The sequence below is a fragment of the Triticum urartu genome, chromosome 7A (assembly GCF_056163025.1).
Source record: "Triticum urartu cultivar PI428250 chromosome 7A, HENAU_Tu73, whole genome shotgun sequence".
Taxonomy (NCBI): Eukaryota; Viridiplantae; Streptophyta; class Magnoliopsida; order Poales; family Poaceae; genus Triticum; species Triticum urartu.
The window spans coordinates 54603735-54628834 of NC_141879.1; the positions used below are offsets into that span (position 1 = coordinate 54603735).

Below are 25100 nucleotides of genomic sequence, written 5' to 3' on the forward strand. Positions count from 1 at the left end.
GGTTGCCCCTCCCTCTCCTCTTGGCGATGGCTACGGAGCACCATGTTGGTCTCGTTGGCCACCACCTGTTTGACGAATTTCCCTGAGAGTGACCTCCTCACACTGGCACGGGATCCTCGAGGTGCTGGTGGTGCTTCATCGAGGCGGTCGTCAGCCTCCTGTGCGGGCTCGAAGGCCTTGGTGATTGCCCACCGCACTACGACTACATCATCCTCAGCGGAACCAAGGTGAACCATGCTTTGCACGTGTCCTCTGCTCTCGAATCACATGACGCCTCTTAGAAAACGGCTGAGGTGCTTTAGAGCCATACCCCAGAGCGGCAAAGCCACAGTCCCGGCAGGGTGGGGGTGAAGGCCAGTTGCCGCCGGGTGAAACCGAAACCGATGCGGGTAGTGGGAGGAGGAACCTGATTCCGGTGGCAATAGCTCGATTGGATCCACCGGCCGAGCAGCGCACATGAGGTACGCGAACTGGAGCACCGGGGGAACCTCGAAGAAGGCTTTGTCGTCCCCACTATGGTGGACGATGACCTTCGCGGCGTAGGCTACGTCCAGGCCACAATGCGCGCTGGCTAGATCCATCATGGGCGAGCTCGCAATACCAACGCCAGCTGTCCCCACCTCCACCCCCTCTCTAATCGGAGGACCCCATGCGGATGCCGGCGCTGGGTTCCCCGTCAAGCACTTTGACGATGGTGCACTGCACAGGTGCTGAGTGTGGTACCTCCATGGACCCGGGGAAAAGAGGAGAGGGCTACGAATGCAGGAAAATATAATAGCGGTTTTTCTTGTAAAAAGAATAGTGCCATGTGTCGTCACAGGAATGATTTGTACCACAGATCAACACGAAAACCAAGTTCCTGTTCGGTGGTGAATGTTTTTGAAGTTCCTGTACCAATCTGTTCCCACTAGCCAAGTTCTTGTATCCTGGTTGCAATTTCCTCTTTAGATTATTATCAGCTAGGAATGGACGGATCAAATGTAATGAAAGTTTATTTCTGGATTCATGTTAAGAGAAGTTGCACTTGCAGTGAATGTCCTTCATACTTTGGAATTCTGTTCATCTTAAATGTCAAATAACTGAGTTTTTTTTTTTACGTCTGCAGCTGCAATACACTTACATTATCCTTCCATTTCTGTACAGGATTCAGTTTCCATACTAGGAAGGGCTAGAAGATCTGGTTGACGGCGGATAGGCTGTGGCGGTGTTGCCATCTTCTTTCTTGTGTATGCATCATATGTGATGGCGTACAATCCGCAATACTTAACTTATCAACTTAGACCACCCAGTTCATAGAGGGACTTGGTTTTATAATGGGTTTTATCCTATTATACTTTTGAATCATGCTTATTTTATTCAGTTCTTAGACTGGTTAGTGCTCTCTTAGCGATTATATTTTGGCTTGGGCGCATAACTTGTTCTGTTATGCTGTGATCCATTATTCTATCTCCGTGGTAAGATCTGGATGTTTGGAAAACTGAAACAAGAGGTGTAAAGTTGCCAATTTGTTTGTTCGATGTTTTGCAAACCTACACAGAAAACTGAAAATGAGCTGCAGTTCTGAACTAGTCATGTCTGACCTGATTACTAAATAATGGGGCGTCCACCATCTAGTTCCTTTCATCCTGGAATCTTTAGTAAGCACTGCTTAAGTAATCAGTTCCTGTTTCTTCTACTCCCTCCATTCCTAATGTAAGACTTTTAGAGATTCCAATATGGACTACATACAGAGCAAAATGAGTGAATCTGCACACTAAAATATGTCTATACATCTGTATGTAGTCCGTATTGAAATCTCTAAAACAGGCTTATATTTAGAAACAGGGGGGGTAGTTGTTTAGATGCACATTTTCATTTTACTTTGCTGGATCTTACATTATTACCCTCCTTTCGATTTGTACCTTCCAATTGAGCAAGAACTTGTTTAATCAAGTATGCTGTGGGGATGGTGATCCAGAAAAGCTTCTTCGATATTCATTTTACCAATTTCATGCAGATCGTGCTCTCCCTGATTATGAGATTTGCTGACATATTCTATTTGTTTATTTATTCTTTCATGAAAATTTAAACATTTGCAGCCTGCCATGCCTTGCCTGTTTGTTCCTGATCACATTAGGTATTCTTGTTAAGCATTTCTGCTAGCTTTGTGCATTTCCATGTTTCTGGAAAGAACCCTGGCAAATCTTGATCTTTTTACTTGGGCGCTTGATGGAAACGACACATGACACACCTATTTTGCTAAATTGGATGCATTACTGGAAGACTGTTAGTGTTGACTATTGCTTCGGCACTTAATAGAGAGCCCTTTGCTCGCAAAACATTAGCATTTATTTTAGATTATGTACTCGTATTCAGAGCATCACAAAGAATTGTGATGGGAACCATAACAATTATATTTGACGAAAAAGGGTTTTCCTCCGTTTTGTATTCCAAAGCAACCAACCGATACAACCAAGGATAGGTGCTGGGGCGGAAGCAGCACAGTCACGCCAAAAAGAAACGAAAGAGAAACAACAAGAGAAAAGAATGCCGACAACGGCGGTTCGACGGAAACGGAGAAGCTTCACGACCACTGCGCCCACCGAAGATCTCTCACCAAGCTCCAAGGCTCCGAAGCACCGGTACCAATCAGCACCTCCAAGAAGGACCGTGACGAGGACGACGCTGCTGCCAAGGGTTTCCCCCGGTACACGACGAGGCGAGAGGAAGGGTCGCCCCGACGCCCTCCAGGAAGGTCCAGCGGCACCCACCGGCGTCGCCGCGTTGGTGTCGGACAGGCCGACAGGGGTTTCCCCCGATCCCAACCTTCACCTTAGGTGCTCCAGAGCCTGCCACTAAACCGACCACCATCTTGCGCCACCATGGTCAAGAAGCCTCCACGCCGTCTCACCACGGCACCACGAGGTGAGGTCTGCACAACAAGGGATAGGAGCCGGGACTAGGGGCCGCAACACCATCGGCACGCGGGAGGGCACAACCTCCGCCGTCAACGACGGTAGCCGACCGGACACACAAGCAGGAGCCTACCAGGCCCATGTGCCCACAGACCCGGCCGGGAACTCCATTCCCGGACAGCTCCCGCCATCGCGCTGCAGCTGGCACGCCATCGGCATCGCCGCCCCCCGTCCGAGCCGCTCCTCCGCCTCACCACACAGACGACGACGAAGCCACGCCAGGGACCGGCCCGCTAGGACCCAGATGGGGCCGGGAAGGCCCAGATCTGGGTCGGGGACGCGCCGCCGGCCACCGCACGCCACCACGCCGCCCTGCTGCCAAGGGCACCACCACCACCGCGCCTACCGCCGGCGACCGCGCCGGGTCGCTGGGCCGCCGCCAAGCCGAGCGACACCGCCCCCCCCCCCCCCCCCCCCCCCCCCCCGGTCTCAGACCAGGGAGACGCGCGCGTGGGGAAAGGAGGTCCTGCCGCCGCCGGCACCCCCCGGGCCGGAGCCAGGGGCGCCCACCGGCGACGGCAGGGGAGAGGGAGGGCGGATCGACGCCGAGAGCAGCGGCGCGGGGGCCGCCCCGGCCGCCTCCCGGGGGGGCGGCGTGGGGGCGGAAGGAGGGGGAGGGGACGAAGGGCGGGGGGAGGAAGGGCCAGATCCGGGCCGCGTGCCGACAAGGGAGGCCGGATCCTGCCGGCGACGGGCGGGGAAGGGCGGCGGCGGCTAGGGTTCGCGGAGGATGCCTCTCCTTCATAACAATTATATTTGATAACAATGTTACTGGCAAATGTGTGTGATTTAAGAAAACTATACAACAGTAGACATGCCTACCACACCTTAGCGCAGGAGTGGACGTGAAGTCTCGTCACCTAGCTTAGGTCCAAGTGATGACGGACTCAAATTTGGATTACAGTTTTGTAGTATGTTTTTGAATCCTTTCACTTCAAAACGATGGCGTGAGGCATGCTCACGAGGAGAGCCGAAAACTGGACAAGCAAAGAAACATTTGCGATAGGAAGCAAGTTTATCGATTATGCTTGCTGGCTATCTGTGTGTATGGCACTCACTGTGCAAAGGAGGCTGGCATGTGAGACGGTCAGGTGCTGCCATGGGCCATGGCACCATGCATATATCTATCACATCGGACATGTGCCCGTGGCGCGCAGCTGCAATCCATGGAGAATCCGGGGGAGCGAAGTTGATGCAGAATTCTGCCGCAAAGCTTGACAAGGCCCTGAGATGGTGCTTCGACCATTTCATCCATGGTTGGATGCTTACGTTGTGAAAAAAGTCATATGATTGACTAAATCGTCCACTACCCAATAAATTGGGCGCTTTGCAATTATTACTGGATGGCATGTGGGTCCTAGAATATAGTAAAATTAAGATTAGAAAACACATTTTCAAAACACATAGCTAGAGGGAAAAAGAAAAAATAATTCATTTTTTTTGTTACTTCACGACACAATATTCTAGCGATACTACATATGGGCAGCCACTGTTTTAACAAGGCACCATGTGTGTAACTTCATACATAGTGTCAAAAAACGTCTTATATTTTCATACGGAGGAAGAATATAGTAAATGTGACTTTACATAATGTACACACTCGGAATAAAGTTGAAGTTGTAACTCTTGACTATTCTTGTGCTCCTAGAAATTCGGAGGGAGAATCCACATGCCACATGGATAAGAACGGGCACCTACATATGATCCTGCTGTTTTGATCATCTGTGTGGCATTGTTATTGTTTTCTTCTTGCATATGATATACACGTTCGCCATGGCCATCCAAACTTGTCAAGTACGTCATATCATCGGCGTAGATGCAGCTTCTCTGCACCTCGCCGTGCCTAGCAGACGGCACGTACATCACCTTGGACCACCTTTTCCCTAAAAACAAGGCGTAATCACCCAGGCTTGTCACCTCCTTCCACTTGTGAGTGTACATTGTCGTCAAATCGTCAATAATCTCAAACACCTTGAAGAAAGGCTCACGGCTACCGCCCGGAAGAATATTCACCACCATCGCCAATTTGTTGTGCAGCTCAATGATGTAGTTCGGGAACCCAATAGGGACGCTACTATTTTGGACATGCAACAAGCGTGGAATGTTGGTAATCACCGGCCCTCCATCTTTGTTCGCACCTATTTCAAACATGACCAGATACCCGGAGTAGGCAAGGCCATAGAGGTGTCCATTGTAGAATACGATGTCGATGAGTAGATGTTTATAATATTGGTTCGTCCTCCACATGCTGTCCGGACAACCAATCCTGCAGAGTGCCATATCGTATCGCAGGGTGATGACGGCAATGATGCAGCCGCTTGAGGTTGGAGATTCCGAGAAGATAACCTTCCGAATTGAGTTGCCCTTGCTTGAGAAGACTTTGCTCAGGTCCTTGGCGGGGAGCGATACCTCAACACCGGAAAAGAGGTTCACGACCGCAAGATGCATGTTGTCCCCTAGTGCTGCGACCCAGCCCTCGTCATGAGCTCCCACGAACTTCTTGCTGATGAGCGCCTCGCTCAGTAGAGGGATCTGCAGCACCCCGGCATCCTCGGGGCAGTATACACGCCTCTTCTTGCAGTAATCGCCGGGGAAGACCAGCCAAGGTAAGGCGGGCGGCGCCGCCTGCCTTGCTGCGATGGCAGCGGCTCGCCACGACCTGCATACGGCGGCAAAGCGGACGCGATGGGACGATAATCAAAGAGCGAACGTATACCGACGACGTGGTGGGCTTTTACAACCCCGGCGAGCATTGCATCTGGGCCATTGATATGTCCATTTTCTATCATGTTTTCATACTGTAAGGGCATATTTATCCCTAAGGTGTTTTGGTGATTGATGAAAAAACAATGTTATCATCATGATTTCATTACCATCCTCTTTGTAGAAAAAAAGAGAGCAAAATGGTACTCGGGGACACAGTCACAACATTCCAGGAATGAAAGAGAAAATCCCATCTACATGTTCTCCCGTACCCCTGACCAAATGCATTCAGTCAATCAATCTCGCAAATGCAGCCAGGTGAAATCTTCGATCCTGGATGCACACTTGGATATCCAGGTCCAGTTGGAGCAGATGGGTGCTTCAGTATGCCCAAAGGAAAACTTGTAGTCAGGACTCAGGAGATTCATCAAATGCTTGTGTAGATAGCGGCAAACGGCCGGAGATATGAAGGGTTCATAAGCATCAGTACATCCTGTTGGAAATATGCCCTAGAGGCAATAATAAATTAGTTATTATTATATTTCCTTGTTCATGATAATCGTTTATTATCCATGCTATAATTGTATTGATAGGAAACTCAGATACATGTGTGGATACATAGACAACACCATGTCCCTGGTGAGCCTCTAGTTGACTAGCTCGTTGATCAATAGATGGTTACGGTTTCCTGACCATGGACATTGGATGTCGTTGATAACGGGATCACATCATTAGGAGAATGATGTGATGGACAAGACCTAATCCTAAGCCTAGCACAAAGATCGTGTAGTTCGTATGCTAAAGCTTTTCTAATGTCAAGTATCATTTCCTTAGACCATGAGATTGTGCAACTCCCGGATACCGTAGGAATGCTTTGGGTGTATCAAACGTCACAACGTAACTGGGTGACTATAAAGGTGCACTACAGGTATCTCCGAAAGTGTCTGTTGGGTTGGCACGAATCGAGACTGGGATTTGTCACTCCGTGTAAACGGAGAGGTATCTCTGGGCCCACTCGGTAGGACATCATCATATGCGCAATGTGACCAAAGAGTTGATCACGGGATGATGTGTTACGGAACGAGTAAAGAGACTTACCGGTAACGAGATTGAACTAGGTATTGGATACCGACGATCGAATCTCGGGCAAGTAACATACCGATAGACAAAGGGAATTGTATACGAGATTGATTAAGTCCTTGACATCGTGGTTCATCCGATGAGATCATCGTGGAACATGTGGGAGCCAACATGGGTATCCAGATCCCGCTGTTGGTTATTGACCGGAGAACGTCTCGGTCATGTCTGCATGTCTCCCGAACCCGTAGGGTCTACACACTTAAGGTTCGGTGACGCTAGGGTTATGGAGATATTAGTATGCGGTAACCCAAAAGTTGTTCGGAGTCCCGGATGAGATCCCGGACGTCACGAGGAGTTCCGGAATGGTCCGAAGGTAAAGAATTATATATAGGAAGTGCTATTTCAGCCATCGGGACAAGTTTCGGGGTCATCGGTATTGTACCGGGACCACCGGAAGGGTCCACCGGGTGGGGCCACCTGCCCCGGGGGGCCACATGGGCTGTAGGGGGTGCGCCTTGGCCTATATGGGCCAAGGGCACCAGCCCCAAGAGGCCCATGCGCCAAGAGAAGAGAAAAAGGGGAGAGTCCTAAAGGGGGAAGGCACCTCCGAGGTGCCTTGGGGAGGATGGACTCCTCCCCACCCTTGGCCGCACCCTTCCTTGGAGGAAGGGGCAAGGGCTGCGCCTCCCCCTCTCCCTTGGCCCTATATATAGTGGGGAAAAGGAGGAGCAAACATACCTGAGCCCTGGCGCCTCCCTCTCCCTCCCGTGACACATCTCCCTCCTCCCGCAGCGCTTAGCGAAGCCCTGTTGGAATCCCGCTACTTCCACCACGCCGTCGTGCTGCTGGATCTCCATCAACCTCTCCCTCCTCCTTGCTGGATCAAGGCGTGGGAGACGTCTCCGTTCCGTACGTGTGTTGAACGCGGAGGTGCCGTCCGTTCGGCGCTAGGATCATCGGTGATTTGAATCACGACGAGTACGACTCCATCAACCCCGTTCTCTTGAACGCTTCCGCGCGCGATCTACAAGGGTATGTAGATCCACTCCTCCCTCGTTGCTAGATGACTCCATAGATAGATCTTGGTGACACGTAGGAAAATTTTGAATTTATGCTACGTTCCCCAACAGTGGTATCAGAGCTAGGTCTATTGCGTAGATTCTATGCACGAGTAGAACACAAAGTAGTTGTGGGCGTTGATTTTGTTCAATATGCTTGCCGTTACTAGTCTTATCTTGATTCGGCGGCATCGTGGGATGAAGCGGCCCGGACCGACCTTACACGTACTCTTACGTGAGACAGGTTCCACCGACTGACATGCACTAGTTGCATAAGGTGGCTAGCGGGTGTCTGTCTCTCCTACTTTAGTCGGATCGGATTCGATGAACAGGGTCCTTATGAAGGGTAAATAGCAATTGGCATATCACGTTGTGGTCTTTGCGTAGGTAAGAAACGTTCTTGCTAGAAACCCATAGCAGCCACGTAAAACATGCAACAACAATTAGAGGACGTCTAACTTGTTTTTGCAGGGTATGCTATGTGATGTGATATGGCCAAAGGATGTGATGAATGATATATGTGATGTATGAGATTGATCATGTTCTTGTAATAGGAATCACGACTTGCATGTCGATGAGTATGACAACCGGCAGGAGCCATAGGAGTTGTCTTTATTTATTCATGACCTGCGTGTCAACATAAACGTCATGTAATTACTTTACTTTATTGCTAACCGTTAGCTGTAGTAGTAGAAGTAATAGATAACGTGGTAACTTCAAGAAGACACGATGATGGAGATCATGATGATGGAGATCATGGTGTCATGCCGGTGACGATGATGATCATGGAGCCCCGAAGATGGAGATCAAAAGGAGCAATATGATATTGGCCATATCATGTCACTATTTGATTGCATGTGATGTTTATCATGATTATACATCTTATTTGCTTAGAACGACGGTAGTAAATAAGATGATCCCTCATAACAATTTCAAGAAGTGTTCTCCCCTAACTGTGCACCGTTCCTAAAGTTCGTCGTTTCTAAGCACGCCGTGATGATCGGGTGTGATGGATCCTTACGTTCACATACAACGGGTGTTGACGAGCCTAGCATGTACAGACATGGCCTCGGAACACATGCAAAACACTTAGGGTTAACTTGACGAGCCTAGCATGTACAGACATGGCCTCGGAACACAGAAGACCGAAAGGTCGAGCATGAGTCGTATAGAAGATACGATCAACATAAAGATGTTCACCGACGTTGGCTAGTCCGTCTCACGTGATGATCGGACACGGCCTAGTTGACTCGGATCATGTAATCACTTAGATGACTAGAGGGATGTCTATCTAAGTGGGAGTTCATAAGATGAACTCAATTATTCTGAACATAGTCAAAAGGATTTTGCAAATTATGTCGTAGCTCGCGTTTCAGTTCTACTGTTTAGATATGTTCCTAGAGAAAAATTAGTTGAAAGTAGATAGTAGCAATTATGCGGACTAGGTCCGTAACCTGAGGATTGTCCTCATTGCTTCATAGAAGGCTTATGTCCTTAATGCACCGCTCAGTGTGCTGAACCTCGAACGTCGTCTGTGGATGTTGCGAACATCTGACATACACGTTTTGATGACTACATGATAGTTCAGTGCGTAATGCTAAACGGTTTAGAGTTGAGGCACCGAAGACGTTTTTGAAACGTCGCGAAACATATGAGATGCTTCAAGGGCTGAAATTGGGATTTCAGGCTCGTGCCCACGTCAAGAGGTATAAGACCTCCGACGATTTTCTTAGCCTGCAAACTAAGGGAGAAAAGCTCAATTGTTGAGCTTGTGCTCAGATTGTCTGAGTACAACAATCACTTGAATCAAGTGGGAGTTAATCTTCCAGATGAAATAGTGATGGTTCTCCAAAGTCATTACCACCAAGCTGCTAGAGCTTCGTGATGAACTATGATATATCAGGGACATATATGATGATCCTTGAGATATTCGCGATGTTTGACACCGCGAAAGTAGAAATCAAGAAGGAGCATCAATTGTTGATGGTTGATGAAACCACTAGTTTCAAGAAGGGCAAGGGCAAGAAGGGATACTTCATGAAACGGCAATTCAGCTGCTGTTCTAGTGAAGAAACCCAAGGTTGAACCCAAACCCGAGACTAAGTGCTTCTGTAATAAGGGGAACAACCACTGGAGCAGAATTACCCTAGATACTTGGTAGATGAGAAGGCTGGCAAGGTCGATAGAAGTGTATTGGATATACATTGTGTTGATGTGTACTTTACTAGTACTCCTAGTAGCACCAGGGTATTAGATACCAGTTCGGTTGCTAAGTGTTAGTAACTCGAAATAAAAGCTACAGAATAAACGGAGACTAGCTAAAGGTGAGCTAACGATATGTGTTGGAAGTGTTCTCAATGTTGATATGATCAAGCATCGCACGCTCCCTCTACCATCGAGAATGGTGTTTGCGTTGAGCATAGACATGATTGGATTATGTCTATCGCAATACGGTTATTCATTTAAGGAGAATAATGGTTACTCTGTTTATTTGAATAATACCTTCAATGGTCTTACACCTAAAATGAATGGTTTATTGAATCTCGATCATAGTGATACACATGTTCATGCCAAAAGATAGTAATGATAGTACCACCTACTTGTGGCACTGCCATGTAAGTCATATCGGTATAAAAACGCATGAAGAAGCTCCATGTTGATGGATCTTTGGACTCACTCATTATTGAAAAGTTTGAGACATGCGAACCATGTCTATTGGTGTGTATGCATGAAGAAACTCCATGCAAATGGACCGTTTGGACTCACTTGATTTTGAATCACTTGAGGCATGCAAATCATACCACATGGGCAAGATGACTGAAAGCCTCGGTTTCAGTAAAATGGAACTAGAAAGCAAATTGTTGGAAGTAATACATTTTGATGTGTGCAGTCCAATGAGTGCTGAGGCATGTAGTGGATATCGTTATGTTCTTACTTCACAGATGATTTGAGTAGATGTTGAGTATATTTACTTGATGAATCACTAGTCTGAATTATTGAAAGGTTCAAGTAATTTCAGTGTGAAGTTGAAAGATCGTCGTGACAAGAGGATAAAAGATCTATGATATGATCATAGAGATGAATATCTGAATTACGAGTTTGGCACAGAATTAAGACATTGTGGAAATTGTTTCACAACTGATACAGCCTGGAACACCATAGTGTGATGGTGTGTCCGAACATCATAACTGCACCCTATTGGATATGATGCATACCATGATGTCTCTTATCGAATTACCACAATAGTTTATGGGTTAAGCATTAGAGACAACCACATTCACTTTAAATAGGGCACCACGTAATTCCGATGAGATGACACCATATGAACTATGGTTTAGAGAAACCTAAGCTGTCATTTCTTAAAAGTTTGGGACTGCGACGCTTATGTGAAAAAGTTTCAGGCTGATAAGCTCGAACCTAAAGCGGATAAATGCATCTTCATAGGACACCCGATTAATAGTTGGGTATACCTCCTGTCTCAGATTCGAAAGCAATAAGGGATTGTTTCTAGAATCAGATCCTTTCTCGAGGAAAAGTTTCTCACGAAAGAATTGAGTGGGAGGATGGTGGAGACCTGATAAGGTTATTGGACCGTCACTTCAACTAGTGTATAGCAGGGCACAAAGAGTTGTTCCTGTGGCACCTACACCAATTGAAGTGGAAGCTTATGATATTGATCATGAGACTTCGGATCAAGTCACTCCCAAACCTCGTGGGATGACAAGGATGCGTACTACTTCAGAGTGGTACGTAACCCTGTCTTGGAAGTCATGTTGCTAGACAACAATGAACCTACGAGCTATGGAGAAGCGATGGTGGGCCTGGATTCCGATAAATGGCTTGAGGCCATACAATCCGAGAGAGGATCCATGTATGAAAACAAAGCGTAGACTTTGGAAGAACTACTTGATGGTCGTAAGGCTGTTGAGTGTAGATGGATTTTAAAAGGAAGACGGACAATGATGGTAAATGTCACCATTAAGAAAGCTCGACTTGTCGTTAAGATGTTTTCTGACAAGTTCAAGGAGTTGACTACGGTGAGATTTTCTCACTCGTAGCGATGCTAAGAGTCTGTTGGAATTATATTAGCGATTACTGCATTATTTATGAAATCTTGCAGATAGGATGTCAAACATTGTTTCCTCGACGATTTTCTTGAGGAAAGGTTGTATGTGATACAACCGGAAGGTTTTGTCAATCCTGAAAGATGCTAATAAGTATGCAAAGCTCCAGCAATCCTTCTAGGGACTGGAGTAAGCATCTCGGAGTTGGAATGTATGCTTTGATGATGATCAAAGATTTTGGGTGTATACAAAGTTTATGAGAAACTTGTATTTCCAAAGAAGTGAGTGGGAGCACTACAGAATTTCTGATGAGTATATGTTGTTGACATATTATGGATCAGAAATGATGTAGAATTTCTGTAAAGCATATAGGGTTATTTGGAAAGTGTTTTTCAATGGAAAGCCTGGATTAAGCTACTTGAACAGTGAGCATCAAGATCTATAAGGATAGATCAAAACGCTTAATAGTACTTTCAAATGAGCACATACCTTGACATGATCTTGAAGGTGTTCAAGATGGATCAGTCAAAGAAGGAGTTCTTGCCTGAGTTGTAAGGTATGAAGTTAAGACTTAAAGCTCGACCACGGCAGAAGAAAGAGAAAGGACGAAGGTCGTCCCCTATGCTTAAGACGTAGGCTCTACAGTATGCTATGCTGTGTACCGCACCTGAAGTGTGCCTTGCCATGAGTCAGTCAAGGGGTACAAGAGTGATCCAAGAATGGATCACAGGACAGTGGTCAAAGTTATCCTTAGTAACTAGTGGACTAAGGAATTTTCTCGGTTATGGAGGTGATGAAGAGTTCGACGTAAAGGGTTACGACGATGCAAGCATAACACCTATCCGGAAAGCTCTGAGTAGAGATGCCGGATACGTATAATGGAGCAACAATTTGGAATAGCTCCAAGTAGAACAGTTATTTGGAATAGCTCCAAATAGAACGTGGTAGCTACATCTAGGAGATGACATAGAGATTTGTAAAGCACACACGAATCTGAAAGGTTCAGACCCGTTGACTAAAACCTCTCTCACAAGCAACATGATCAAACCCAGAACTCATTGAGTGTTAATCACATAGTGATGTGAACTAGATTATTGACTCTAGTAAACTCTTTGGATGTTGGTTACATGGCGATGTAACCTGTGAGTATCACATGGCGATGTGAACTAGATTATTGACTCTAGTGCAAGTGGGAGACTGTTGGAAATATGCCCTAGAGGCAATAATAAATTAGTTATTATTATATTTCCTTGTTCATGATAATCGTTTATTATCCATGCTATAATTGTATTGATAGGAAACTCAGATACATGTGTGGATACATAGACAACACCATGTCCCTGGTGAGCCTCTAGTTGACTAGCTCGTTGATCAATAGATGGTTACGGTTTCCTGACCATGGACATTGGATGTCGTTGATAACGGGATCGCATCATTAGGAGAATGATGTGATGGACAAGACCTAATCCTAAGCCTAGCACAAAGATCGTGTAGTTCGTATGCTAAAGCTTTTCTAACGTCAAGTATCATTTCCTTAGACCATGAGATTGTGCAACTCCCGGATACCGTAGGAATGCTTTGGGTGTATCAAACGTCACAACGTAACTGGGTGACTATAAAGGTGCACTACAGGTATCTCCGAAAGTGTCTGTTGGGTTGGCACGAATCGAGACTGGGATTTGTCACTTCGTGTAAACGGAGAGGTATCTCTGGGCCCACTCGGTAGGACATCATCATATGCGCAATGTGACCAAAGAGTTGATCACGGGATGATGTGTTACGGAACGAGTAAAGAGACTTACCGGTAACGAGATTGAACTAGGTATTGGATACCGACGATCGAATCTCGGGCAAGTAACATACCGATAGACAAAGGGAATTGTATACGGGATTGATTAAGTCCTTGACATCGTGGTTCATCCGATGAGATCATCATGGAACATGTGGGAGCCAACATGGGTATCCAGATCCCGCTGTTGGTTATTGACCGGAGAACGTCTCGGTCATGTCTGCATGTCTCCCGAACCCGTAGGGTCTACACACTTAAGGTTCGGTGACGCTAGGGTTATGGAGATATTAGTATGCGGTAACCCGAAAGTTTTTCGGAGGCCCGGCTGAGATCCCGGACGTCACGAGGAGTTCCGGAATGGTCCGGAGGTAAAGAATTATATATAGGAAGTGCTATTTCAGCCATCGGGACAAGTTTCGAGGTCATCGGTATTGTACCGGGACCACCGGAAGGGTCCCGGGGGTCCACCGGGTGGGGCCACCTGCCCCGGGGGGCCACATGGGCTGTAGGGGGTGCGCCTTGGCCTATATGGGCCAAGGGCACCAGCCCCAAGAGGCCCATGCGCCAAGAGAAGAGAAAAAGGGGAGAGTCCTAAAGGGGGAAGGCACCTCCGAGGTGACTTGGGGAGGATGGACTCCTCCCCACCCTTGGCCGCACCCTTCCTTGGAGGAAGGGGCAAGGGCTGCGCCTCCCCTCTCCCTTGGCCCTATATATAGTGGGGAAAAGGAGGAGCAAACATACCTGAGCCCTGGCGCCTCCCTCTCCCTCCCGTGACACATCTCCCTCCTCCCGCAGCGCTTAGCGAAGCCCTGTTGGAATCCCGCTACTTCCACCACGCCGTCGTGCTGCTGGATCTCCATCAACCTCTCCCTCCTCCTTGCTGGATCAAGGCGTGGGAGACGTCTCCGTTCCGTACGTGTGTTGAACGTGGAGGTGCCGTCCGTTCGGCGCTAGGATCATCGGTGATTTGAATCACGACGAGTACGACTCCATCAACCCCGTTCTCTTGAACGCTTCCGCGCGCGATCTACAAGGGTATGTAGATCCACTCCTCCCTCGTTGCTAGATGACTCCATAGATAGATCTTGGTGACACGTAGGAAAATTTTGAATTTATGCTACGTTCCCCCACACATCCCTCATAAATGAAGCTGTTGATGGCAAAGGGAGTGCAACACCTTTGCCCTCCCATTTCCCATTTGCATATACATTAGATTTCTAGAGGAAATTCCGACAAATCTCATTGGTCTCCTTGATTGCCCAAGTGTCGAAGAGAATACCATTAATAGATAAATTGGGATGACCTTGAGCACCAAGTGGCGTGTTGAGAGGGATGAATTGACTACCATTGGTGTGTTACTTTCAACACTCTGATTTGCGAAGGCACTCTTTGATTATCGGCCGATCAGTCTGATTCACCTCATTGCCAAGCTTTTCGTGAAGATGATCGTTGATTCAGAAAGGAGCTCTTTGATTTGCGGAAAGCTTCATGGAAAGCATGGCGGTGAGGTGAACCAGACTTATGGGACGATAATCAAAGAGTGAATGTATACCGACGACGTGGTGGGCTTTTACAACCCCGGCGAGCATTGCATCTGGGCCATTGATACGTCCATTTTCTATCATGTTTTCTTACTGTAAGGGCATATTTATCCCTAAGGTGTTTTGGAGATTGATGAAAAAACAATGTTATCATCATGATTTCATTACCATCCTCTTTGTAGAAAAAAAGAGAGCAAAATGGTACTCGGGGACACAGTCACAACATTCGAGGAATGAAAGAGAAAATCTCATCTACATGTTCTGCCGTACCCTTGACCAAATGCATTCAGTCAATCAATCTCGCAAATGCAGCCAGGTGAAATCTTCGATCCTGGATGCACACTTGGATATCCAGGTCCAGTTGGAGCAGATGGGTGCTTCAGTATGCCCAAAGGAAAACTTGTAGTCAGGACTCAGGAGATTCATCAAATGCTTGCGTAGATAGCGGCAAACGGCCGGAGATATGAAGGGTTCATAAGCATCAGTACATCCCTCATAAATGAAGCTGTTGATGGCAAAGGGAGTGCAACACCTTTGCCCTCCCATTTCCCATTTGCATATACATTAGATTTCTAGAGGAAATTCCTACAAATCTCGTTGGTCTCCTTGATTGCCCATGTGTCGAAGAGAATACCATTAATAGATAAATTGGGATGACCTTGAGCACCAAGTGGCGTGTTGAGAGGGATGAATTGACTACCATTGGTGTGTTACTTTCAACACTCTGATTTGCGAAGGCACTCTTTGATTATCGGCCGATCAGTCTGATTCACCTCATTGCCAAGCTTTTCGTGAAGATGATCTTTGATTCAGAAAGGAGCTCTTTGATTTGCGGAAAGCTTCATGGAAAGCATGGCGATGAGGTGAATCAAACTTATGGGACGATAATCAAAGAGCGAATGTATACCGACGACGTGGTGGGCTTTTACAACCCCGGCGAGCATTGCATCTGGGCCATTGATACGTCCATTTTCTATCATGTTTTCTTACTGTAAGGGCATATTTATCCCTAAGGTGTTTTCGTGATTGATGACAACGCGTTTGCGTACTAATCGTGTGCCTTGAGTATCCCAGACATTTCATCGCTAGGCACAAGACGGTTGGGTGCCCCTCGAAGACTGTTGAAGACGGCGTCTTTTCTACGTTTCTTTTTGGTGGATTTCAGTCGTAGGAAAGCCGTACTATTAAGAGGGGGTCCGCGTTGGAAAGGTTTGGGCGGAATCATCACGTACACGTCTCCTTCTTGTCCCCTCCTTTTCCCTTGGAGCTTCCTGCGCTTTCTCGCCTCCCTGGTTCTGGCTGCTGAGTTGGGTCGCGGTAGTACTGCTCCCAGGAGAGCGGTAGTACCGTAGGCACCAGCGGTAGTACCATGCGGTGGCGCGGTAGTACCGCAGGTGCCCATGGTAGTACCGCTCCCTTGGAGCTGCACTACCGCTGCCCACCAGGCTAGTACCGCTCCTTCGCGGTAGTAGGGGCGGATGTAATTTTTTACATCCGCACCTACCGCGGTAGTACCTCTTTCGCTCTTCGGTAGTACCTTGCTATGTTGTCAGGCAGTAGTACCGCCCCTCGGCAGTACTACTTTGTCGAGTTTTTGCTTCTTCCGTTTCTTTGCGGAAGTAGGCACGGATGTTTCCTCCCCCCTAGCTAGGGGATTTCTGCCTTGCGGTAGTACCGCATGGAGGCGCGGTAGTACCGCACTCGCGGAAGTACCGCCCTCAGCTCCTGCGCGTCAGATCTGACCTTGCTGTCGCTGGGGTTGCGGCAGTACCGCGGGCCTGTACGGTAGTACCGCATGGCCGTGCGGTAGTACCACTTGGTGTTGGGGATCGTAGCAGAAATTTAAAATTTTCTACGCATCACCAAGATCAATCTATGGAGTAATCTAGCAACTAGGGGAAGGAGAGTGCATCTACATACCCTTGTAGATTGCTAAGCGAAAGCGTTCAAGTGAACGGGGTTGATGGAGTCGTACTCGTCGTGATCCAAATCACCGATGGTCCTAGCACCGAACGGACGGCACCTCCGCGTTCAACACACGTACGGAATGGAGACGTCTCCCACGCCTTGATCCAGCAAGGAGGAGGGAGAGGTTAGGAAGAGAGTCCAACAGCAGCACGATGGGGTGGTGGTGATGGAGTGGCAGTTCTCCGGCAGGGCTTCGCCAAGCTCATGCGGAGGAGGAGAAGTATTGGAGGGGAGGGGCTGCGCCAGGTTCAAGGGTGTGGCCGTCCTCCCACCCCTCCACTATTTATAGGTGGGGAGGGAGGGGGCCGGCCCCCCTAGATCCCATCTAGGGTTGGGGGTGGCGGCCAAGGGGGGAGGAGTGCCTCTCAAGTCAAGTGGAGGCCCTCCCCCTTAGGGTTTCCCCTCTCCCATGCGCATGGGCCTTGGGGGGGCTGGTGCCCTTGGCCCATTAAGGTTAGGGCGCCCCCTTACAGCCCATGCTGCTGTATTGGACGTGGTGGAACATTTTCCGGACCTCCAGACCCCTCCGGAATCCTCCGGAACCTTCCGGAAGCTTCCCGGCACAATACCGGAAAAAACCAAACTTTTCCCGGAACCCGAACAACAACTTTCCATATATAAATCTTTACCTCTGGACCATTCCGGAACTCCTCGTGACGTCCGGGATCTCATCCGGGACTCGGAACAACATTCGGTAATCACATACAAGTCTTCCTAATAACCCTAGCGTCATCGAACCTTAAGTGTGTAGACCCTACGGGTTCGGGAACCATGCAGACATGACCGAGACAACTCTCCGGCCAATAACCAACAGTGGGATCTGGATACCCATGTTGGCTCCCACATGTTCCATGATGATCTCATCGGATGAACCACGATGTCGAGGATTCAATCAATCCCATATTCAATTCCCTTTGTCCAGTGGTATTGTACTTGCCCAAGATTCGATCGTCGGTATCCCGATACCTTGTTCAATCTCGTTACCGGCAAGTCTCTTTACTCGTTCCGTAACACATCATCCCGTGATCAACTCCTTGGTCACATTGTGCACATTATGATGATGTCCTACCGAGTGGGCCCAGAGAAACCTCTCCGTTACAGGGAGTGACAAATCCCAGTCTCGATTCGTGCCAACCCAACAGACACTTTCGGAGATACCTGCAGTGAACCTTTATAGCCACCCAGTTACGTTGTGACGTTTGGCACACCCAAAGCACTCCTACTGTATCCGGGAGTTGCACAATCTCATGGTCTAAGGAAATGATACTTGACATTAGAAAAGCTTTAGCATATGAACTACACGATCTTTGTGCTAGGCTTAGGATTGGGTCTTGTCCATCACGTCATTCTCATAATGATGTGATCCCGTTATCAACGACATCCAATGTCCATGGTCAGGAAACCGTAACCATCTATTGATCAACGAGCTAGTCAACTAGAGGCTTACTAGGGACATGGTGTTGTTATGTATCCACACATGTATCTGAGTTTCCTATCAATACAATTCTAGCATGGATAATAAACGATTATCATGAACAATGAAATATAATAATAATAACTAATTTATTATTGCCTCTAGGGCATATTTCCAACAGTCTCCCACTTGCACTAGAGTCAATAATCTAGTTCACATCGCCATGTGATTAACACTCACAGGTCACATCGCCATGTGACCAACATCCAAAGAGTTTACTAGACTGAATAATCTAGTTCACATCACTATGTGATTAACACTCAATGAGTTCTGGGTTTGATCATGTTATGCTTGTGAGAGAGGTTGTAGTCAACAGGTCTTGCCATATTCAGATCCCTATGCATTTCGCAAAACTTTATATCGTAGATGCTGCTACCACGTTCCACTTGGAGCTATTCCAAATTATTGCTCCATTATACGTATCCGGTATCTCTACTCAGAGCTATCCGAATAGGTGTTAAGCTTGCATCGACGTAACTCTTTATGTCAAACTCTTCATCACCTCCATAACCGAGAAACATTTCCTTATTCCTCCAAGGATAATTTTGACTGATGTCTGGTGATCCACTCCTAGATCACCTTTGTACCCTCTTGCCAGACATGTGGCAAGGCACACATCAGGTGCGGTACTCAGCATGGCATACCGTATAGAGCCTATGACAAGAGCATAGGGGACGACCTTCGTCCAACCTCTTTCTTCTGCCGTGGTCAAGCTTTGAGTCTTACTCAACTTCACACCTTACAACTCAGGTAAGAACCCCTTCTTTGACTGATCTATTTTGAACTCCTTCAAAAACATGTCAAGGTGTGTGTTCTTTGAAAGTATCATCAGGCGTCTTGATCTATTTCTATAGATCCTGATGCCCAATATGTAAGCAGCTTTATCCAGGTCTTCCTTTGAAAATCACTCTTCAAACAACCGTTTATGCTTTCCAGAAATTCTACATCATTTCGAATCAACAATATGTCATCCACATATACTTATCAGAAATGTTGTAGTGCTCCCACTCACTTTCTTGTAAATACAAGTTTCTAGCAAACATTGTATAAACCTAAAAGCTTTGATCACTCCATCAAAGCATATATTCTGACTCCAAGATGCTTGCTCTAGTCCATAGAAGGATCGCTGGAGCCAACATACCTTTTAGCATCCTTAGGATCGACAAAACTTTGATTGTATCACATACAACCCTTTCTTACGAAAACTGGTAAGAAAACTTTTTTTGACATCCATCTGTCAGATTTCATAATCGAAAAATACAGCTAATGCTAACATGATTCCGACGGCCTTAAGCATCGCTACGGGTGAGAAATTCTCATCGTAGTCAACTCCTTGAACTTGTGAAAAGACTTTTTCCCACAAGTCGAGCTTCATAGACGGTAACATTACCGCCCATGTCCGTCTTCTTCTTAAAGATCCATTTATCTCAATGGCTCGCCGATCATTGGGCAAGTCCACCAAAGTCCATACTTTGTTCTGATACATGGATCCTATCTCGGATTTCATGGCTTCTAACCATTTTTCGGAATACGGGCCCACCATCGCTTCTCCATAGCTCGTAGGTTCATTGTTGTCTAACAACATGATATCTAAGACAGGATTACCGTACCACTCAGGAGTAGTGCATATCCTGGTCGACCTACGAGGTTCGATAGCAACTTCATCCGAAGCTTCATGATCACTATCATTAACTTCCTCTTCAACAGACGTAGGTGCCACAAAAAACATCTTTCTGTGTTGCATCACTCTCAGGTTGAAGTAAAGGTTCAAAAACCTCATCAAGTTCTATCTTCCTCCCACTCAATTCTTTCGAGAGAAACTCCTTCTCGAGAAAGGACCCTTTCTTAGCGAAAAACAATTTGCCCTGGGGCTGAGATAGAAGGTATACCCAATTGTCACCTTTGGGTATCCTATGAAGATGTGTTTGTCCGCTTTGGGTTCGAGCTTCTCCGGCTAAAGCCTTAAGCATCGCAGCCCCAAACATTAAGAAACGACAACTTTGGTTTCTTTCCAAACCATATTCATACGACGTCATCTCAACGGACTTAGATCGTGTCCTATCTAAAGTGAATGTAGCTGTCTCTAACGCATATCCTCAAAATGAAAATGGTAGATCGGTAAGAGACATCATAGATCGCACCATATCTCATAAGGTTCGATTACGACGTCCGAACACACCATTACCCTGTGGTGTTCCAGGTGGCTTCAACTGTGAAACAATTCCACAATGTCTTAAGTTTTTGCCAAACTCATAACTCAGAAATTCTCATTGATCAGATCGTAGGAATTTGATCTTCTTGTTATGATGATTCTTAACTTCACTCTGAAATCGCTTGAACTTTTCAAACGTTTCAGACTTGTGCTTCATTAAGTAAATATACCTATATCTACTCAAATCGTCAGTGAAGATGAGAAAATAGCAATATCCACCGCACGCTTCAATTCTCATTGGATCACACGCATTAGCATGTATGATTTCCAACAAGTCACTTGCCCGTTTCATTGTACCTGAAAACGGGGTCTTAGTCATCCTGCCCATGAGGCATGGCTCGCATGTGTCAAGCGATTCAAAATCAAGTGACTCCAAACATCCATCGATATGGAGTTTCTTTATGCATCTTACGCCAATATGACCTAAGCAGTAGTGCCACAACAAAGTGGTACTACCATTATTAACTCTACATCTTTTGGCGTGAACATGTGTATTACCACGACCGAGATTCAATGAACCATTCACATGGGGTGCATGACCATGAAAGGTATTATTCATGTAAACAGAATAACCATTATTCTCTAACTTAAATGATTAACCGTATTGCAATGAACATGATCTAATCATATTCATGCTCAACATAGACACCTGATAACATTTATCTAGGTTCAATACTAATCCCGAAGGCAGACGTAGCGTGCGATGGTGATCTCATCAAATTTGGAAACACTTCCAACACACATCGTTCCCTCGCCCTTAGCCAGTCTCCGTTTAGTTCGTAGCTTTTGCTTCAAGTCACCAATAATAACAACTGAACCGGTATCCAATACCCAGGTACTACCAGGAGTACTAGTGAGGTACACATTAATAACACATATATACTTTGAAGTTTCCAACCTTCTTATCCACCATGCATTTGGGGTAATTCCGCTACCAGTGACCGTTCCCCTTACAATAGAAGCACTTAGTCCCGGGTTTGGGTTCAACCTTGGGTTCCTTCACTGGAGCGGCAACTGGTTTGCCATCCATGAAGTTTCCCTTCTAGCCCTAGCCCTTCTTGAAACCAGTGGTCTTGTTAAACCGTCAACACTTGATGCTCCTTGATTTCTACCTTTTGCGGTCTTAAGCACCGCGAACAGCTCCGGGATCAACTCCATCCCTTGCATGTCATAGTTCATCACGAAGAAATAGTAGCTTAGTGATAGTGGCTAGAGAACTCTATCAATCACTATCTTATCTGGAAGTTTAACTCCCACTTGATTTAAGTGATTGTAGCACCCAGACATTCTGAGCACATGCTCACTAGCTGAGCTATTCTCCTCCATCTTGTTGGCAAAAGAACTTGTCAGAGGTCTCACACCTCTCAACACGGGCATGAGCCTGAAATCCCAATTTCAGCTCTTGGAACATCTCATATGTTCTATGGCGTTCAAAACGTCATTGGAATCCCGATTCTAAGCCGTAAAGTATGATGCACTAAACTATCAAGTAGTCATCAGGATGTGTCTGTCAGGTGTTCACAACATCCACAGACGACGTTGTAGGGGTTTGCACATGAGCGGTGCATCAAAGACGTAAGCCTTCTGTGTAGCAGTGAGGACACTCCTCGGACTACGGACCTAGTCCGCATCATTGCTTACAATATCTTTCAACTTAATCTTTCTCTAGGAATGTATTGAAACAGGGAGTTACAACGTGAGCTATTTATCTACAACATATTTGCAAAGACAATTTAGACTATGTTCATGATAATTGAGTTCATCTTAATCAAATTATTTAAAGAACTCCCACTCAGATAGACATCCCTCTAGTCATCTAAGTGAAACATGATCCGAATCGACTAGGCCGTGTCCGATCATCACGTGAGACGGACTAGTCATCAACGGTGAACATCTCATGTTGATCGTATCTTCTATACGACTCATGTTCGACATTTCGGTCTTCCGTGTTCCGAGGCCATGTCTGTACATGCTAGGCTCGTCAAGTCAACCTAAGTGTTTCGCATGTGTCCCGAGGCCATGTCTGTACATGCTAGGCTCGTCAACACCCATTGTATTCGAACGTTAGAATCTATCACACCCGATCATCACATGGTGCTTCAAAACAACGAACCTTCGCAACGGTGCACAGTTAGGGGGAACACTTTTGTTGGAATTTTAGTGAGGGATCATCTTATTTAAGCTACCGTCGTTCTAAGCAAATAATATGTAAAACATGATAAACATCACATGCAATCAAATAGTGAGATGATATGGACAATATCATTTTGCTCCTTTTGATCTCCATCTTCGGGGCTCCATGATCATCGTTGTCACCGGCATGACACCATGATCTCCATCATCATGATCTCCATCATCATGATCTCCATCATCATGATCTCCATCATCGTGTCTTCTTGAAGTTGTCTCTTCATCTATTACTTCTACTACTATGGCTAACGCTTTAGCAATAAAGTAAAGTAATTATATGACGTTTATGTTGACACGCAGGTCATAAATAAATTAAGACAACTCCTATGGCTCCTGCCGATTGTCATACTCATCGACATGCAAGTCGTGATTCCTATTACAAGAACATGATCAATCTCATACATCACATATATCATTCATCACATCCTTTTGGCCATATCACATCACAAGGCATATGCTGCAAAAACAAGTTAGACGTCCTCTAATTGTTGCTGCAAGTTTTTACGTGGCTGCTATAGGTTTCTAGCAAGAACGTTTCTTACCTCCGCCAAAACCACAACATGATATGCCAATTTCAATTTACCCTTCATAAGGACCCTTTTCATCGAATCCGATCCGACTAAAGTGGGAGAGACAGACACCCGCTAGCCACCTTATGCAACTAGTGCATGTCAGTAGGTAGAACCAGTCTCACGTAAGAGTACGTGTAAGGTCGGTCCGGGCCGCTTCATCCCACGATGCCGCCGAATCAAGATAAGACTAGTAACGGCAAGTAAATTGACAATATCGACGCCCACAACTGCTTTGTGTTCTACTTGTGCATAGAAACTACGCATAGACCTAGCTCATGATGCCACTGTTGGGGATCGTAGCAGAAATTTAAAATTTTCTACGCATCACCAAGATCAATCTATGGAGTAATCTAGCAACAAGGGGAAGGGGAGTGCATCTACATACCCTTGTAGATCGCTAAGTGGAAGCGTTCAAGTGAACGGGGTTGATGGAGTCGTACTCGTCGTGATCCAAATCACCGATGATCCTAGCGCTGAACGGACGGCACCTCCGCGTTCAACACACGTACGGAACAGAGACGTCTCCCACGCCTTGATCCAGCAAGGAGGAGGGAGAGGTTGAGGAAGAGAGTCCAACAGCAGCACGACGGCGTGGTGGTGATGGAGTGGCAGTTCTCCGGCAGGGCTTCGCCAGGCTCACACGGAGGAGGAGAAGTATTGGAGGGGAGGGGCTGCGCCAGGTTCAAGGGTGTGGCCGCCCTCCCACCCCTCCACTATTTATAGGTGGGGAGAGAGGGGGCCGGCCCCCCTAGATCCCATCTAGGGTTGGGGGCGGCGGCCAAGGGGGGGAGGAGTGCCTCCCAAGTCAAGTGGAGGCCCTCCCCCTTAGGGTCTCCCCTCTCCCATGCGCATGGGCCTTGGGGGGGCTGGTGCCCTTGGCCCATTAAGGTTAGGGCACCCCCTTACAGCCCATGCTGCTATATTGGACGTGGTGGAATATTTTCCAGACCTCCGGAATCCTCTGGAAGCTTCCCGGTACAATACCGGAAAAACCCAAACTTTTCCCGAAACCCGAACAACAAGTTTCCATATATAAATATTTACCTCCGGACCATTCCGAAACTCATCGTGACGTCCGGGATCTCATCCGGGACTCGGAACAACATTCGGTAATCACATACAAGTCTTCCTAATAACCCTAGCGTCATCGAACCTTAAGTGTGTAGACCCTACGGGTTCGGGAACTATGCAGACATGACCGGGACAACTCTCCAGCCAATAACCAACAGCGGGATCTGGATACCCATGTTGGCTCCCACATGTTCTACGATGATCTCATCAGATGAACCACGATGTCGAGGATTCAATCAATCCCGTATTCAATTCCCTTTGTCCAGCGGTATTGTACTTGCCCAAGATTCGATCGTCGATATCCCGATACCTTGTTCAATCTCGCTACCGGCAAGTCTCTTTACTCGTTCCGTAACACATCATCCCGTGATCAACTCCTTGGTCACATTGTGCACATTATGATGATGTCCTATCGAGTGGGCCC

General features: G+C 46.8%; 1 protein-coding gene across 1 annotated transcript; it reads right to left on the reverse strand.

Moving 5' to 3' along the window:
- Positions 1-633: 633 nt before the first annotated feature.
- On the reverse strand, positions 634-15071 carry LOC147957670 (uncharacterized). The gene is made up of 5 exons (XM_087531809.1): positions 15067-15071; positions 11456-11504; positions 4753-5645; positions 895-997; positions 634-753 (listed from the first exon to the last, which is right to left on the reverse strand). Exons 1-5 carry the CDS (start codon positions 15069-15071, stop codon positions 634-636), a joined length of 1170 nt encoding a protein of 389 aa, XP_087387935.1.
- Between the last annotated feature and the right edge of the window lie 10029 nt (positions 15072-25100).

Coding starts and splice junctions, on each gene's coding strand:
- LOC147957670 (XM_087531809.1), bottom strand. Junction 998..4,752: donor ATCTACGCCGATGATATGAC/GTACTTGACAAG, acceptor ACATGAATCCAG/AAATAAACTTTCATTACATT. Junction 754..894: donor TGGCTAGTGGGAACAGATTG/GTACAGGAACTT, acceptor CTGCATTCGTAG/CCCTCTCCTCTTTTCCCCGG.